Genomic DNA, 16082 nt, shown 5'->3' on the forward strand with positions numbered 1-16082 from the left:
AGAAGGTTCCAGCAGGGGCACAGCACGTGGGGGGCCTGAACCCACAGCACCACCCAGAAACGGCAGGAGGCTACACAGGCCGGAGCGGTCGGGACAGAGACAGCTGAGCCCGGGGCCAGGAGCAAGGTTGGCTCTGACAGCCCGGCCGGGCAGCGCGGGGGGGGGGCGGGGGGGGGGGGGGGGGGGGGTGGGGGAGGGGGGTGTGGTCTGGACTCAGGAGCGGGTCACCAGGGCTTCTGAGCAAGGAACTGATGGGACTCGCAGTCTGTTGTACATGATCTGTGGGTAAGAACTCAGGGAGCCCCGTGGGGTCAGGGCCTCATCATTGCGCGCTGAGACGGAGGTGGCGAGAGCAGGCAGGAGGCCGAGCCTGGGAGGGGTGCGGTGGCAGAGCGACTGCGGGAGCCATCTGGGGCGGGAGCCCACCGGAGAGGGGTGCTGGGTCCGGTCTCAGGCGGGCAGCGTGTCGGCCACCATCTCAGCGTGAGTGGAAGCCTTGGGGCTGGCTCCCTGGGCTGCAGGCAGGCTTGGCCCAGGAGCGGCACGGTCAGAGAAGGGACCGGGGGAGATGCCCGCTCTGGACCGTCTGCTCAAGGAGGCAGGGTGCAGCCGGGGCACGAGAGCCCAGGCGGGGGGAGCAGGCACCAGCTCACCCCCCCCCCCCCCCGTCCCCAACCTGCGACGTCCTGGCCCAGCGGGCTAGGGAGAGCGCAACCCTGCCGCCCGCCCTCCCCGGCCCTGCCTCCGGTGTGGCTGACCATGCGGGTCCGTGTGAGCCCACCGCAGCACCCCCAGTCCCTCCACACGTGCGTGTCCGGATGAACACACCGCACGCGTGCTCACGTGCGGCACGACTCTCGGGTCCAGGAGACAAGTAACGGAAAACAACATCGGAGGGACAGGGCCACGCACCGGGCAGACCGCGCCGCGCCCACCAGACCAACGAGGACCGACAAGGATGTCCTCTTGGGCCCATTAACCTAAAACTCCCAAGTTCAAAGAGGGAAGGATTGATGTAACGACACGAAGCCAGAATCAGTAAGTAGAAAGGACAGACAGCCGGAAACACGGCATGGAGGTTGCAAAAGGAGGAGTATCAGCGAGGCGGGCGGGCGGTTACGGACACGCGCCGAAGCCGGGCTGCAGGGTCAGCTTGAAGACGTCTCCCCTCAGGCTCAGAAAAGGATGAAACAGAGAATTCGAGTGTTGGCATCCACGTGGGGGGGTGGAGGGGCGGTCCAAGTGGGAAGAGGTGGGAAGCGAGGACTGGGGAATGTTCAAATAGGCAGTTTTTAAAAATTAGAAAATTAGCGAAGATCTCGGACCTCACACTGAAGGGCTCAGAGAGCTGAAAGGGATCGATTGTGAAAATACTCCCTTAGATTCTTTAATGCAAAACATGGTGAAGCGAATGGAAATACTTCTTGGAAGAATGAGTCAGCGTGGTGTCCAAGGCGGGAGCATGATGACCCGAAGTGTTGAGGGAAAGCACTCAAGTGTCACATCCAGTGAATTATCACTGGAATGAATGGGGCAAAAACATGTCCCGAGTCCACAAAGTCTCAGAAGGGGAAACACCTTCCCCCTGAGGGGTGGGGGGCAGTTCCCCAGAAAGGGGAAAATAACCAGAAATTAGATCCAATACACAGGAAAGCCCAGTCCCTGAGACACGTGATGAAGTTCACTGCCGACTGGACAGAAGCCCTCCACGTGGACAAATTCTGCACTTCTAGATTGTTCCGCTGTGGCTGGTGTGTGGGAGGCCAGGATTCCTGAAGGCAACCAATGCGCTTGCTTTATTTGGAGATGGGCAGCCTGATATCAATTTATTAAACTCTTGGAACATATAGATCTTGGCAGCAGCCATGAGGAGTAAGAAAATAGAACGTATAACCTTCGAGATTAGCATTTCCTTTATGGGAGGGGATAGGGCATGTAAACAGAAACATTTCCCAGTGTAGCAGAAATTACAATAAATATAAGTGAACTTCCAAACTGTGCTGAGAGGCACGACCCAGCTTTCTGCCTCTAGCCAGCTCGGAGCAGCCAGGGTTGGACTAGAGCACCCAGAAGCCAGGAGAATGTACGAGGTGGTCATTCTGGGCGTTTCGACAGGGAAGGATAGTGTTTTCTGAAAACGGTGCAGAGGCAGCTGGAGATTTGAATCATGAACCACCCTCATCGAATGCCACGTGCAAAAGCTGGCTCGGAGAGTGTTATAAACCGAAACATAAAAGCTAAAACAAAGCTTTCTAGAAGGAAATCTAGAAGTACATACTCAGAACCTCGGGATAGGCACAGATTTCTTAAGCAGGGTCCATAAAGCAATAACCATAGAAGGAAAAAAATAATAAATTGCACTTCATCAAAATTAAAAGCTTTTCTTCAAAAGACACCATTAAGGAAATTAAAATTGTAGTCACAGATGGGAAAGAAATATTAACAACTCATTAAACGAAGGCGATGTGTAATGAGAAAAGATTTCAACACTTCACTAAGCAAGACACACGGGTGGTCAGTGAATCCACGACACGGCGCTCAACAGCCCTGGTCTTCAGAGACGAGAAAGCCACTCACGGTGTCTCTGAGGCTGTCAGCAGGGGTGCGAGGCCACATGGCTGGGAAGCTTCTGGAAACACCTCCTGGGGCCTCCTGGGGCCCCGAAGTTCTAGTAGGTATTTGCGCCAGAGAAAAGAAAACATGTCCACACAAAGACGCGTGTGCGTGCGCGCACGGGAAGCAGCATGATCCGTCATAGCTCCAAACAGGAAACAATCCAAGCGTCCATCAATGAATAAACAAATGGCGGAATATTCACAGACACAAGCAAACCACACACGTACTACCGGGGATGAACGGCAAAGCCCGCTGAAGCAAACAGGCTGTGCACAAAGGAGAGTCCTCCATTTACATGAGGTTCTAGAACACACGAAGGCTCTAGTGCAATGGCGGTCAGGGCAGCGGCTTCCCGGGGAGGCGCAGGGAAGGTAGATGGACGTGTTCCATCCATCGACTTGGGTGGTAGCCACGGGTTGTCCACGTCGTAAACAGCGACAGGAGTCACGTTAGCGGTTAAAGGTGGAAGCTGAGTGGCTATGTTGTTGTCAGCAAAGGTAGACTTCAAAACAGAATGCGCCAGAGAGGAAGGGGACGTGACATGAGGCCAAGGGGGCTGCTCACCGGGAGGACACAGCAGCCCTCAATGTGACAGGGTTGCAGAATACAGGAAGCAAACGCTGACCGAGGAGCAGGGGACAGACCCACAGCTGTCCTCGGTGGCACTAACACCCGCGCGGGAATCGGGAGAGAAAGCAGACAGAAGACCAGAGCAGACCTCTCCCCTGACCTGACCTGGCCGGCATTGCTAGAACTTTCCCCAGACCACAGCAAGCGACACCTCCCCGTCAAGCACATGTGGAAGGCTGGCCCAAAACAAGTGTCACCAATTTCAGATCAAACCAAGTAGTTCTCTGTCTACAACAGAATTACGTTAGAGACCAGCATTGAAGCTGGTCAAAGGGAGCTGACAGAGGCCAATGATGGGCATTTTCTGGAAGAGTCGATTAACATTCAGTAAGAAACCCACCTCACTACTTAGCTACCGAAATGCAGGGGACGGCACAGGGAGGCACAGCTGTGTCCCCGCCAAAGGCACAGATGACAACCCTTGCTGTGGACGGGGCAACTGGGCCCTGATGCAGGGAGGCAAAGTGACACAGCCTGTGGGCCAACCACCTGACCACGGCAGATCCCGCGGGGCACAGAGCGGTCCGTTCCCGGGGTTACAGCCAGTAGAAATGCACAAATGTACCAAAACATGCCCCAAGATGCTCATAGCAGAAATACTAGCTGTCCCAGGGATGCCTGGAGGGCACAGTCGATTAAGCATCCAACTCTTGGTGTTGGCTCAGGTCACGATCTCACAGTCTGTGAGTTCAAGCCCCGCATCGGGCTCTGCACGGACAGCATGCAGCCTGCTTGGGATTCTCTCTCCCTCCCTCTCTCTTCTCCTCCACTCTGTCTCTCAAAATAAGTAAACTTAAAGAAAGAAATACTAACAGCCCCAAACTGGAAACAGCCCGAATGCCATCGACTGGGAGACAGATAAATAAAGACCGGTGTATCCTCCCACAGCAACCCACCGGGCAGCCGGGACACGCCGACGGCGGCCGGTGTGGCTCGTGGATGAGCGTGGACTCAGGCTGAGGGAAGGAAGCTGGCACGAGCGCACACTGTGTGATCCCCTCTCCGGCAAATTCCAGAAGAGGCAGGACTAATGGATGGCTGGGGGCTGGGGGCTGGGGGCTGGCTGCACGGTCAGCCAGAGAAAACAGGTCAAGCTATGCCCTTGTCGCTACACCCGTGCGACAGGCAGATATCCAGACGTGGCGGCAGTTGAGGGATGGGACCCCTGCCAGCCGGGTGGACAGCATCTGGCATGATCTGCGGGAACCTGGCAGGAACCCCACCCCCAACTTACCATTGTTATTCAGATGGAAAGGGAAAACTCTAGAATAAAAAGTCCCAGAGCACAGGACCGTAGGAAAGGTCAGTCACTGATGTGGGGACGCACGCTGGGACCACGGGCCCGGCCCGTAAAGGTTCAGGTACTAAGCAGTTTCCAAGGTCTCCATGGAAACTCCCAGGCCTGCCGCTGCGGGCCACGTGCCACAGGGCGTGTCCACATGCCCTGGCCAGCTTGGTCTGCTGCCCCAGGTGCCGTCGAGGGACTTAGAAACTTGGCGAGAAGGGGGAGGTGCACGGTCGCTTTGGACCTCGCACACGTGTGCGCCCACAGTTCTCTGTGCCCCGTCTCATCTGGTGCAGGTGACCATGTGATGCCACGGAGAGACCAGTGCCGTTGAAAGAAGGATCTGACTCAATTTCCCAAGAGGGCACGCCATGCCCACAGGGCCACCAGGCAGGGCAAGGGGAAGGCCTGGGCCAGGGACCTGCAGGGCAGGGCGCACAGAGCCGCCTTCGTTGCCTGGGACCTGGCCCTGGGTGACTTCGGTGTCACGGCTGGGAGTAGCTGCTCGGAGTGGCCGGTGGTGATGCCTGGCCCCAGGCGGGGGTGGGGAGGGGTGGGAGGGAGTGTGGCACACACATGTCCCGCTCCAGGCAAATGTCCACCACCCCCAAAACGGGCTGGCCCTGGGGGGGGCGTCTGTCCTCAGGCCCCCAAGATGCCAAACGTCACAAGATACAGAACATTAGAACGTGGTTAATACGAAGAGAGTTCAGGGCACGGTCCTGTGCGGTCACAGCGGCCTGAGCCATAATCCTCAAAAACGGGAAGGACGGTCTGCTCACAGGTGACGGGCAAGAAAACGCGTTTCCGTTTGCTCGGGTGGAGAACAGCGCTGAGCAGCTCCTTTGCGTTTACTGGCAGACCCAGGACCACGAGGGGTCTCGGCGATGCCCGTGGACCCCGTGCCGCAGGGCTCCACTCACGACCAGAAGGGGCCCGGTGGACTTTCCGGGCGACCGTGGCGCCCTGAGTGCGGAGCGGAGTCCCGGGTCCTTAGTGTCTCGTCTAATAAAACTCCCCGAGGTGAGGGCTGAGATCGTGCACTTTGGTCACATGTGAAATCTGCCTCGATCCCTAAAGCAAAACCCTGGAGGCAAATACGACAAAATAGTAGTGTGTCGTCCCCTCATTTGGCGTGAGGGGAACCCGGTACTTAGGTTTTTGTGTGTGATTTTCTGACATTATTTATTGAGTCTCAAAAAAGCTCCACAAAGAAACAAAAACAGGGACGGGAAAGGCAGCGTCTCTGTCCCAGCGGCTCCGCGGTCTCTCCTGATCCAGAAACGAGTGTCCGCGGCTGGGCCAGCGCCAGGGCCCTCCCGCCACCACCGCTGCACATCTGGAGCCGGGTCCGACGCCGTCAGGACTGAGGGGACGACATGTGACACCCGCCTCTTGCGAAGGCCGCCCGGACGGCCCCCAGCGGGCAGGTGCCGGTCAGAGCCGGGCGGATGGGGCGGGACATTCAGAGCCTCGGGTCTCTATCCCGCTCCTGGGCGTGAGGACCTTCGGGCCCCAGTCAGGATCCGCGTCACAGGCGCCACACAGAGCGGGTGAGGGTGTGGCTGTGCCCCGGCACCACGGCCGACCGGGACCAGCGACCGGGCCTGGGCGGCGACCAGTCCTCGGACCGGATGCTTGGTCTGTGCTGGGTTCCGAACGTGACTCTTCTCTCCAGGCCGCCAAGTACCTCTGGACCCAGGACCTCGCGGGCCAGGCGGGGCTCCAGGCCCAGCTCCTACCTGCCACATGGCACCCCTTCAGTCAGGGGGTCTGCGGAGGTACGATTTTGACCATCAACATGAGGAACAGACTCCTTGGCCTCCGGGTGGCCTCTGAATACACTGTCCTCCCTCCCTTCCCCGGCACTCGGGGCCTAAGGGCTCCGGAGAAAGAGGGAGAGCCCAGGGACAGCACGTGCCCCCCCCCGCCCCCCCCCCAGGGCAACGTTTCCCCAGGGTCACGGGGATACTATTGACATCGCCTCGGGGCGGGGGAGGGGGGGGAATGACACCGGGTCCCCCAGCTGTGGCTCCTCGGCTGTGCCGGCCGCGGGATGAAAGCCAGGGCTGGGAGGCCTATGGGGGCCCCTCACATAGGACATTTCTCTGGGACCACACTGCAGAGGGTCCCAGAGTCAGCCCGGGCAAGGTGTCCTCGGGGACCCTCACCATGGCCACCGAGCCTGTGCTTCAGAGAGGGTCTCCCAAGGGGCTGCGTACAGAGGGGACCCACAGGAGGTCAGGGAGAGCCCGGACAGGGACCCCGGACACTGGACACTGCTCCGGGACCTTCACCACTACCTGTGTCCACTGGGAGTCTGCAAATGCTTGCCCAGGACTTCCCAGGACCCCAGGAAGACAGATGTCCAGAGTCCCTGGTGCGAAGGGTACCTGTGCCCATGGGGCGCCTGTCGCTAGACTCCCCCGCACGCTGGCCCAGAACTCGCATTATCGCTAATTTACCCAGAATAAAACAAAACAAAACATCCCTGCTTGGACCCACCCCTGGCAAATGAGATTCCAGGGTCTGCTGCCTGGCCTCTGTGGGGGCCAAGAGAGCCAGCCCGAGGACGCTGGTGGGTGGGTGGGGGTGCAGATGCCCGGGCCTCCGTGATCCCACAGGGGTGAGGGGAATCGGGGGCTGACGGTGGCGGAAGTCGTGGCCCTCGGGACAGTCGGGACTGCTAGCTGCTTGCTGAGTGGTCGGACGCGTGTCCTGGGCAGGAAGCCAACGTGTCACCATGCTCCAGATAAACTTTAATGAGACGTAGGCGGTGACCCGCCCTCCAGACAAGAACAGGCATTTCCTAGCCGTCCTTTCCAGCCCGGCCGCCCCCCAGGCAGGTCTCAGCAGGACCGAGCCAGCACCGGCTCCCCCGGGGTGCAGTGACCCTTTCCAAGGCTGTCTCACAGTAGGCAGAAAACAGGGGGACAATCTGGCAAATGCTGTGACCCCACGCAGTTGAGGAACCCCTAGGACAGCCAGGCACAGACCTGGGGCTGCGGGCGCCTGGCCCCCGTCCCGCTAGATCATGCCGGCCAGCCAGGGGGGCAGGAAGAGACCCGCGGTCCCCAGCAGGCAGACGAGGACGAACACCCACAGGAAGATGCGGTCGATGACCATGGCCACGTACTTCCAGTCCTCCTTTACCTGCAAACACAGACGCGTGTGGTCACTCCCAGCCCACCGCCCTCAGGCCTCCAGACGGCGAAAACCTTCTAGAACCTGGTACTTTTCCCGCGCAGGATCTCCATTTCCCCTCCCGGACACCCAGGTAATCAGGGTGACCGCCTGCTGAGCTGAGCAGGAGGGGCTCAGAGACGCATCCTGCAGGCCGGGCCTGGGGTTTGGTGCTCTGGCCCACCTGACTTCACCTGCCTGGCCAGAAGCCCCAGGGCCAGGGAGGTGGAGAGCCTCTGGGACCCCAGCAGCCAGGCTGCTTTATGGTGACGTTTGCTCTCACCTCACCCAAGCTGGGACGGACACCATGGAGAGCATCAGGTGCGCCCCCGTTTTGCAGATGAGGAAAGTGAGACCCAGAGAGGGGATGCCCACATGCCTTGGCTATTCAGGGTCAGGGCCAGGAGCACCCTCGGGGCCTCCCCCGCAGTGGACCACGTCCGGAAGGCGACGGCCGAGGCCCAGCTGCCCTGCACTCCCGCCCACCCTGTTCCAAGGGGCGGTGCTCACAGGCCAGCTGCCCTCCTGAGTCAGCGGGGTCTCTTAGCTCTGTCTCTAAGGTCCCTGGGCGGGAGTGGGGGGGGACAAGCAAACGGCAGACCAGGCCACTGCGGGCAGGCTCGGAGTGGGGCACGGCAGCAGGAGCGGAGGGCTCCTCGGAGGCGGTCAGGATGCCCTGGCTTGAGGGGAGGTCCCGGACACGGAGGCCAGAGGGCATGTCACCTGCGGCCATTCACCTTTAGAAAGGAGGCCGTGCTGTCCATGCACAGGTGGGGACCCTGAGGCACAGAGGGCAGCCCAGGGCAGAGGCTCCGAGAGGCGCAAGCGGTGGCGGGCTGGGCGGGTGGGCCGCCTGGGCAGGGGTGGGCTCAGCCCTCGTTCTGGGGTGTGGAGGGCACAGAGGGCCCTTCGCCGCCATATTCTGCTCTCTTTTCGCAAGTCATCAGAGACATCCTGAGGGTTTCAAAGCAAACCGGAGCCGGAGGGCAAGCAAGGCCACTTATAAATAAGAAGTCCATCCGGGACCCTCCGTTCCAGGGAGGCTGAGACACACACACACCTCCGCTTTGTCTTTGATCCCCCCGCACCCGTCCCCCATCCTGCGGATGAAAGGCCCTCGCGGACAAAGCCGCCCAGAGCGTCCAAGGCCCGTCCTCGTCAAGGCAGCCTGGCGACGCTCCCAAACCAGAACCAGGTCGTGGCGGCCAGACCCGCGATGCGGATAAAGGACGGGCCAGGCCCCCTCCAGACAGGCACCGCCAGCCGCTGGGCTCCCTGAGGATTCTGGTTCCACTTCTAACGGCATCAGTCCCTCCTCAGCACTGCTCGGACCCCCCAGCTGTGCTCCCACCCCCAGCTCGGACCCCCAGCAGTGCTCAGACCCCCAGCTGTGCTCCCACCCTGTGCTCAGACCCCCAGCTCGGACCCCCAGCAGTGTTCCCACCCCCAGCTCGGACCCCAGCTTGGACCCTCAGCTGTGCTCAGACCCCCAGCTGTGCTCCAACTCCCCACCAGGGCTCGGATCCCCCAGCAGTGCTCGGACCCCCAGCAGTGCTCGGACCCCCACATCGAGTTAGGGAACCATCTGTTCTTTAAGAGCTGGCAGCAAAATGGGGTCCAGGGCAGAACCTTCTGGAAACCTCCAGAACAGCTTCACAGCCTCTTGAGGTTCAGCAGGGTACCTGGGAAACCGGGGATGTGCTGTGCAGGCAGCACCCCTGATCCTCCCCAGGGCTCACTCAGCCATGGGGCACATGGTCCTGGGGCCACACGTGTCCCATAAACAATCAGGGGCCATTACCCAAGGTGCAGGCAGGGACAGCAGCGTCCCCGTCACGGCAGCAGCAGCAGCGACAGGCAGGACACAGTTGACAAGGGCAAGGTCAATGCAGCAGGGCAGAGGTCAGGCCCCAGGCTGACCAGCAAACAGCGGCCCAGCAGACTGACCAGGGCCGGAGACCCCTCTCACTTCCTCTGCCTGTGCTCTGAGCTTGCAGATGTCCCCACCTCACTCCTGGCTACATGAGGTCCTGAGATTTCAGCCAAGTCTGAGCTGGGACGGGTGGACAAGCATCACTACAAGGAAAAAGGAATGTTCCCTAGCGGTGGGGGTCAGGCAGAGATGGCCCGTCCCTGGGCCCAGTGCCCACCAGCTGGGCGTCCCGGGCACATCCAGTAACCTCTCCTTCGTGAGCCGAGCACAACAGGTGCGTGGCAGTCCTATCTCAGCCCTAGGGGCTGACACTCAGCAGAGGGACTGGGGACACTGTCAGGGCACCCTCCGATCCCTGCCAGTGACTGCACTCCTCCACAGCTGGGGTCCCGGGGTCCCCAGGTCCTTGCAGCCAGGCCAGCGATAGAGCCCCTTGGCCCACGACTCCCAGCTTGACATGTAGGGTGCTGGCCGAAGAGGCAGGGCTGTGCCCCAGACCCCAGTCCTTCCCTCTCCCTACTCCTCCTCCTCCGCCCCGGGGCCCAGCCACCCCCAGCCCCTCCCCAGAAGCCCATGCCCCGCTTGGACAGGGCTTTCCTGGAGGCCAGCAATAGCGCCCAGACGTCCTGGGCCTGCCTTCTGTCTGCAGGATCCCTGTGTCCTGAACAGCAAGGACACCCCTGCGGTCCACTCTCCGCTAGACGCTCTGGGCCACCTGCCCCAGTGCCACCCCTGGGACCTCCCGCCAGCGTCAGGCGCTCAGGCAATAGAGAGCAGGACAGGGTCGGGGCTCGAGGTGCGTGCGTCCCAGAGCTCAGTAGCCTGGGTCTGGGCCCCGGCCCTTGGACTTTTCCCTGGCCGCTCCCTCCTCCGGAGACGAAAGAGAGGCAGAGAGCGTCTGTCCAGCCAGGGACACCTCCAGACACAGCCATGGGCAGAAACTTACCGAGAAGTCCGTGTCTTCCGCCTTCAGATGGTCTGCGATGTACTGGACGCCCTCTACGGCCCGCGTCAGCGCCGGGGACAGGGGCAGGTGCCGGGGCGCGGCTTTGGTGCCGCGGGCCTTGAGCGCGGTGTTTGGGGACGGCTCCTTCTGGCACCTGCACTTGCACGGAGAGGGCTGGTCTGGAGCCGGGAGCTCGGCCGAGCTGGCCTTCAGAAAGGCGGGGGAGCCGGCCACGGGGCCCCCGGCCTGGGAGGCGGCATCGTCTTGGGGAACGCAGCACTGGATGCTCCGAGACCGGCATCGGACGCCGTCCTCCGCGGCTTCGGCGGGGCTGGACACGTGCTGGGCACTCAGGGACCGGGCTCTGGCGAGCCCCGGGGCCCGGGTGCCGGAGGGCGGGTGGCAGGGATGAGGCGAGGGGCAGGGGCTCCCGTTCTCAGACTCCGAGGGCAGCTCGCAGGCCGCCTGGGCCTTGGCCGGCTCGTCCAGGGGGCCGCGGGAGGACGGGGAGGGCGAGGCGGGCGAGGGGCCCCGGCTCTGAGCTGCGCTCGTGAGGGTGGGCTCCCCCTCGGGCTCGGGCCAGAAACCCGGGGCGCCGGCCGTCTTGTGCATGGACTCGATGAGCCGCCTACAGTTGTCCTTGACCACCGACGGCCGTTTCATGAAGAGCAGGCGGGGCACGACGTCCAGGAAGACCCGGCGGACCCAGGCGGGCATGGTGTGCGTGCGCGGGGAGCGGTGGTGCACGTTGAGCACGAAGACGGTGATGACGATGGACAGCGTGACGAAGATCATGGTGAAGAGCAGGTACTCGCCGATGAGCGGGATGACCAGGGAGGTGGAGGGGATGATCTCGGTGATGAGCAGCAGGAAGACGGTGAGCGAGAGCAGCACGGAGATGCACAGCGTGATCTTCTCTCCGCACTCGGACGGCAGGTAGAAGACCAGCACCGTGAGGCAGGAGATGAGCAGGCAGGGGATGATGAGGTTGATGGTGTAGAAGAGGGGCAGGCGCCGGATGACGAAGGCGTAGGTGATGTCCGGGTAGACCTCGGCACAGCACTCGTACTTCCTGGTGTTGTAGGTGCCCACGGCGTCCACGATGACCCACTCCCCGCTCTCCCACAGGTCCAGCTGGTCCACGCGGCTGTGCATGTTCACCAGGTCGATCTTGGCCTTGTCGTAGGTCCAGGAGCCGAACTTCATGGTGCAGTTCTGCTGGTCGAAGGGGAAGAAGGTGACGTCGATGCTGCAGGAGCTCTTGTAGATGGCCGGGGGCGTCCACTGGACCCGCCCGTCGTGGAAGAGGTGGGCCTTGGTCAGGTGGGTGACCGCAAAGTCCCCGTCCGCGCTGCGCAGGAAGAGAGGGGCGTGAGACACCCCGGCACCGCTCCCGGCTCACGGGCGCGCCCCCCGAGGGCGGGGCGGGGCTGGGGCCCCCCCCCCCGGGCGCATCATGGTCAGCCACCTGCCTCGGCTTATCACCCCTACCCTGGGGGGACACGCGGCTTGGCGGCGATCCCGTGGGGGGGAGAGGCAGGGAGGGGGCCGTGCGCCGGGGCAGGGGCGGGGGGCCTGGCAGCCGGTCCGTTTCTGTCCTGGAGCCAGGAACTAGTCTGGGCCAGGGCCCGCGGGCAGCCTAACGGGGGGTCAGGTCCCTGCAAGGGTCCGAGGTCGGGGAGCTCCCGTCCCCGGTGTGAGGGCGAGGGGGCCCTCCCCACGGCCCAGGGCGGAGGGCAAAGGGCACGGCTCCTCAGAGGGTCCTGGCCCCCACCCACACCCCGTGCACATGACGGCACGGACGTGAAAATGGCTGCGGGCACCAGGCCACAGAACTCCGCAGGGTCTCGGGGGACTGGGCCTGGTCGCCTGTAGGTCACCTCGGGGGTTGGGCCAAGCGGAGTAGGGGCCTGCCCCAGACCAGGCGCGCCCGCACCACTGGGCACTTGGCTACTCTAGCTCTGTTACCCCCACAACTCACAGGTGAGGTTACTCCCCTCCTGCACAGGCGAGGACCCCAGGCCACATGAGCAGGAGACGACAGGGCCAGGCCCTGGCCATCCTCCCCTTTGCCTCGCCCTTGGCCGGGGGCAGATGTTGGCTCCTGTCCACAGGCCAAGTGGGCACAGAACAGGGCCGGGGGGGATCCTGCCTGTGACCCCAGGCTTCCCAGACAGCAGCGTCTGCCTCACTGTCTCCACGAGCGTGCCTGGCGAGTGGTGTGGAGTGGGGCCCAGGAACCTCATCGGCTCCTGGAGTCGGCCCTGCTCTCCTCTGTGGCTGGAAGCCCCTGGTTGCCAGCGGGGTCCCCGGCCAGTGTCACCACTCTCCTGGCCTCAGTCTCCCCGAGGCGTGGTGGCCACGAGCAGGTGGAGACAGCGGCAGCCCCAGGCTTGGCTCTGAAGGGCTGGCAGGGAACCTCCCCACGGCCCCACGGAGCCCCAAGGACAGTGGCTCGAAGACCGTGGAGGTGGGGGTTCACCACAACCTGCTGGCACAGCAGCTCAGCCAGAGAAGCTGCCGGCAGACCCCAGACCCTCGACACCAGCTGCTCGGCCCCAGGTGTGGGTCAGGCGCCCACCAAGGGCTCAGAGCCCAGCCTTCCGTGCCGGCCCACACCCCTGCTCCCCACACCCACCGCAGGTGCACTCAGCCCGGGCCTAGAGGCCCGCAGCCCCAGTGAACACCTCCCCGTCCCCCGCATCCAGCTCAGAGACCGCCCCCCATGCTCTCAGTGGGCACCAACCCGATCCCATGACCTCCGTGACCCTTCCTAGCTGACGTCTAGGTCGGTGGCAGGTGGAGACCCGCAAATGCATCCCCACGAAGAGGGGCAGGGCTTTCCCCAGGGGGCCGCTGGACGCTGGCCTGGGGCTGAGGCTCTCTCCCCGGCAGGATGACGCAAGACTGTCCTCCCTCGGCAACATCCCTCCAAACCCAAAGCCTTGCCCCTCTGAGGCACAAAGCAAATGAACCAACGCCACTCAGCAAACATTCTGCACGGAGATCAGAGGCTCCAGTCGGTGGCGTGAGCCCGGCAGCCCTGATCCTCCAGGCAGGGCAGGGAATGTTCCAGAAGTTCACGGAAAGCAACCCCAGGAACTGGGAATCTGCACCCAGGCCTCTGGGTTTTGATGCCCACAGACAGGATCGGAGTTTTCTCCTGGGACACAGCCCGCTGACCCCTGCGGCCACGCCCCCACGTGCCCCGAGCCACAAGGCCCCCATCTCCTGGCCCGGCCCAGCCCCGGCTCAGATCCCCGAGACGCCTCCCAGGAGGCCGTGCTCGTCTGGACCTGTGGCCTGGGCCTGCGGGTGGACATGCTCCCTGATGTGCAGCAGCCTGGCCGCGTCCTGAGGAAGCAGAGGATCTCAGAAGGCGGCCCGGAGGGTCCAACGTCTTCCCGGCCCGGCCCCGAGGCCCCGGCGGTGCAGGGGCGAGGCCCGGCGCCAGGGGTGTCTGGTTCCACGGCAGGCGTCCAGCAGGGCTGTGCCTCCGGGGAGCCAAGGGGCGTGGACGTCGGGACTGGACGGGCAGAGCCCGAGCACGTTCTACGGCAGAGCAGGGGCGCCGTCCCAGCCTGTCCGGGCCCCCCGCTCCAGGCCCCGCGAACCCCCATCCGTGTGGTGCTGTGTGTAAGAGGACTTGCGAGACACTCTGCCCCCAAGGGCTCACGTGAAGAAGCCCCCAAGTGGACAGACAGCACGGCCTCCAACCAAGGGGATTCCCCAAAGCTACCAGAAAGCTGCCCCCCCTCTTTCCCCTCACCCAGTAGCCCAGGGCAAACACCTAGCCACACTCAAGTGGACAGCAGCCTGGTCAGCGGCCTCCCGTTGCCCCTGGAAACGTGCCCTCCTGGTAGCCGTGGCTTGGCTACCATCGGCCACCGGCTCCGGGACCCTTCTTCGCCCACCACCGCAGCCCTGAGCAGACAAAGCCCCTGTGCCGACCACAGCCTCACAGAGAAGCTGGGGGTCCACCCGCCACCTCCCCCAGGGACCCGGAAGGAGGCGAAACAAGGAGGGACTTTGAGTGTAGCCCCATCCTGGGCTGCAGTCCCGGGGGGTCTGTACAGATCCCAGAGCTGCTTCTCCGCCAGCACGTCCTGCCCAGGGAGGGTCTGGTGCGACCACAGCAGGAAGGCTCCCCTGGGGGCCCAGGGCGCTGACACTGATGCGCATCCTCTGAATCCACCACTCAGACGGTGTGGTGCTAGGTCCTGGGGTGAGGGGTGTGGGGAGCAGACCGGGGACCCCGGGAGGGCTGGGGTGGCGGCAGGGGCTGGCCGTAGAGAGCAGAGGACCGTGCCCTGCGGAGAGAGCCTTCCCCTTACGGAGCTGACCCCCTCTAATGCATCTCGGAGAACCCTCTAGCTCTCCCGCTGTTATTACTGGAATCAATTAAGTTGGAAAAGGAGCCCAATCGTTCTTAATCAAATAGCAACGTTTTATAGGTCAGGCCCATTGCCTGGGGGCCCGGGAGGGGCTTTGTACCACAGCCCGCTGGGGTCTGGCAGTGGGGAGGGCAGGGGTCCGGAGGGAGCTAAGTGCTGCCATTGCTTTGTTCGTAATTGTAACTGCTGTGGGAGCTGCTGCCCCGGCCTGAGCCTGAACAAACAGCCCAGCTGTGACCCGGCAGTGACACGGGGACAGAGGAGGACGTCGTCGGGCTGCCCCGGGCTCAGGATCCCCCAGCAAGGGTCCCGGGAAAGGATGAGTTGGAGCCCACGCCCTGCCACGGCCGTGCCTGGAAAGCACCGGCTTCCTGGCACAGAACAACCACATCCAAGAACAGATTCAGGGAGGCGTCCGGGGGCCACTCGCTCAGCAGCGTGAAGGTGCCGGTGCTGGGAAGGCTGACCGCACAGGGGGACTGGGGACACCGAGTTGGGCCCGGTGGTTGTGTGCTTGGCAAGGGACCACCTGCCCGGCTGGGGACAGTGAGTGCGGCCGGTAGGGGGGCAGCTCTGGGGCCTGCAGTCGCCCTGGGGCAGGACTAGGGCGGGGGGTGGGGGGGGAAGTGGTCCAGGCAGGGACAGAGCCCCCAGGGCCCTTGTCTCCTGCTTTGCTCACCCCCCTTCCCTTCCAGAGGCCTCAGCCCTGGCTCCCGACAGTGGGGCCCACACAGGCCACCACCTCTTGCTCGCGCCTGGATGGCCTGGATCACTGGCACCCGGACACAGGTACCTGCACCCCTGCCCGCCGACCTCCCAGGGGCTCACTTGTTATAAAGGACGATGTCCGGCCGCCAGATGAGCTCGGAGGGAATGCGAATGGAGGTGACGTTCTCGTAGTCGGCAGGGTCCCAGCGCAGCTTGTAGTCATGCCATTCCTGGGGACAGGGGGAGGTGGGGGGGAAGCCACAGCTGGGAGGGGGAGGACCGTGGGGGAGAGGTGTGGGGGAGGGGGAGAGGGAAAGAGGAGAGGAGGGGGAGGGGGAGAGGGAAAGAGGAGGGGAGAGGGAGGGGGAGAGGGAAAGAGGAGGGGAG

At 63.1% G+C, this 16082-nt stretch overlaps 1 protein-coding gene across 2 annotated transcripts in view; it reads right to left on the bottom strand.

The window, feature by feature from the left end:
* Positions 1–7269: 7269 nt before the first annotated feature.
* The window catches only part of CHRNA4 (cholinergic receptor nicotinic alpha 4 subunit), a 13857-nt gene continuing 5044 nt past the window's right edge, over positions 7270–16082 (bottom strand). The window contains exons 4-7 of one of the 2 annotated variants that reach the window (XM_040459880.1): positions 15816–15925; positions 11036–11944; positions 10594–10955; positions 7270–7684 (exon numbers count right to left, since the gene is read on the bottom strand). In XM_040459880.1, the coding sequence (XP_040315814.1) occupies positions 7341–7684; positions 10594–10955; positions 11036–11944; positions 15816–15925 (1725 nt within the window). In that variant the 3' untranslated portion in view covers positions 7270–7340. Of the gene's footprint in view, positions 7685–10593; positions 11945–15815; positions 15926–16082 lie in introns of both variants that reach the window. The other variant, XM_040459881.1, reaches the window with a different exon arrangement.

This window comes from Herpailurus yagouaroundi, unplaced genomic scaffold (genome assembly GCF_014898765.1).
Source record: "Herpailurus yagouaroundi ecotype Mexico unplaced genomic scaffold, PumYag 246, whole genome shotgun sequence".
Taxonomy (NCBI): Eukaryota; Metazoa; Chordata; class Mammalia; order Carnivora; family Felidae; genus Herpailurus; species Herpailurus yagouaroundi.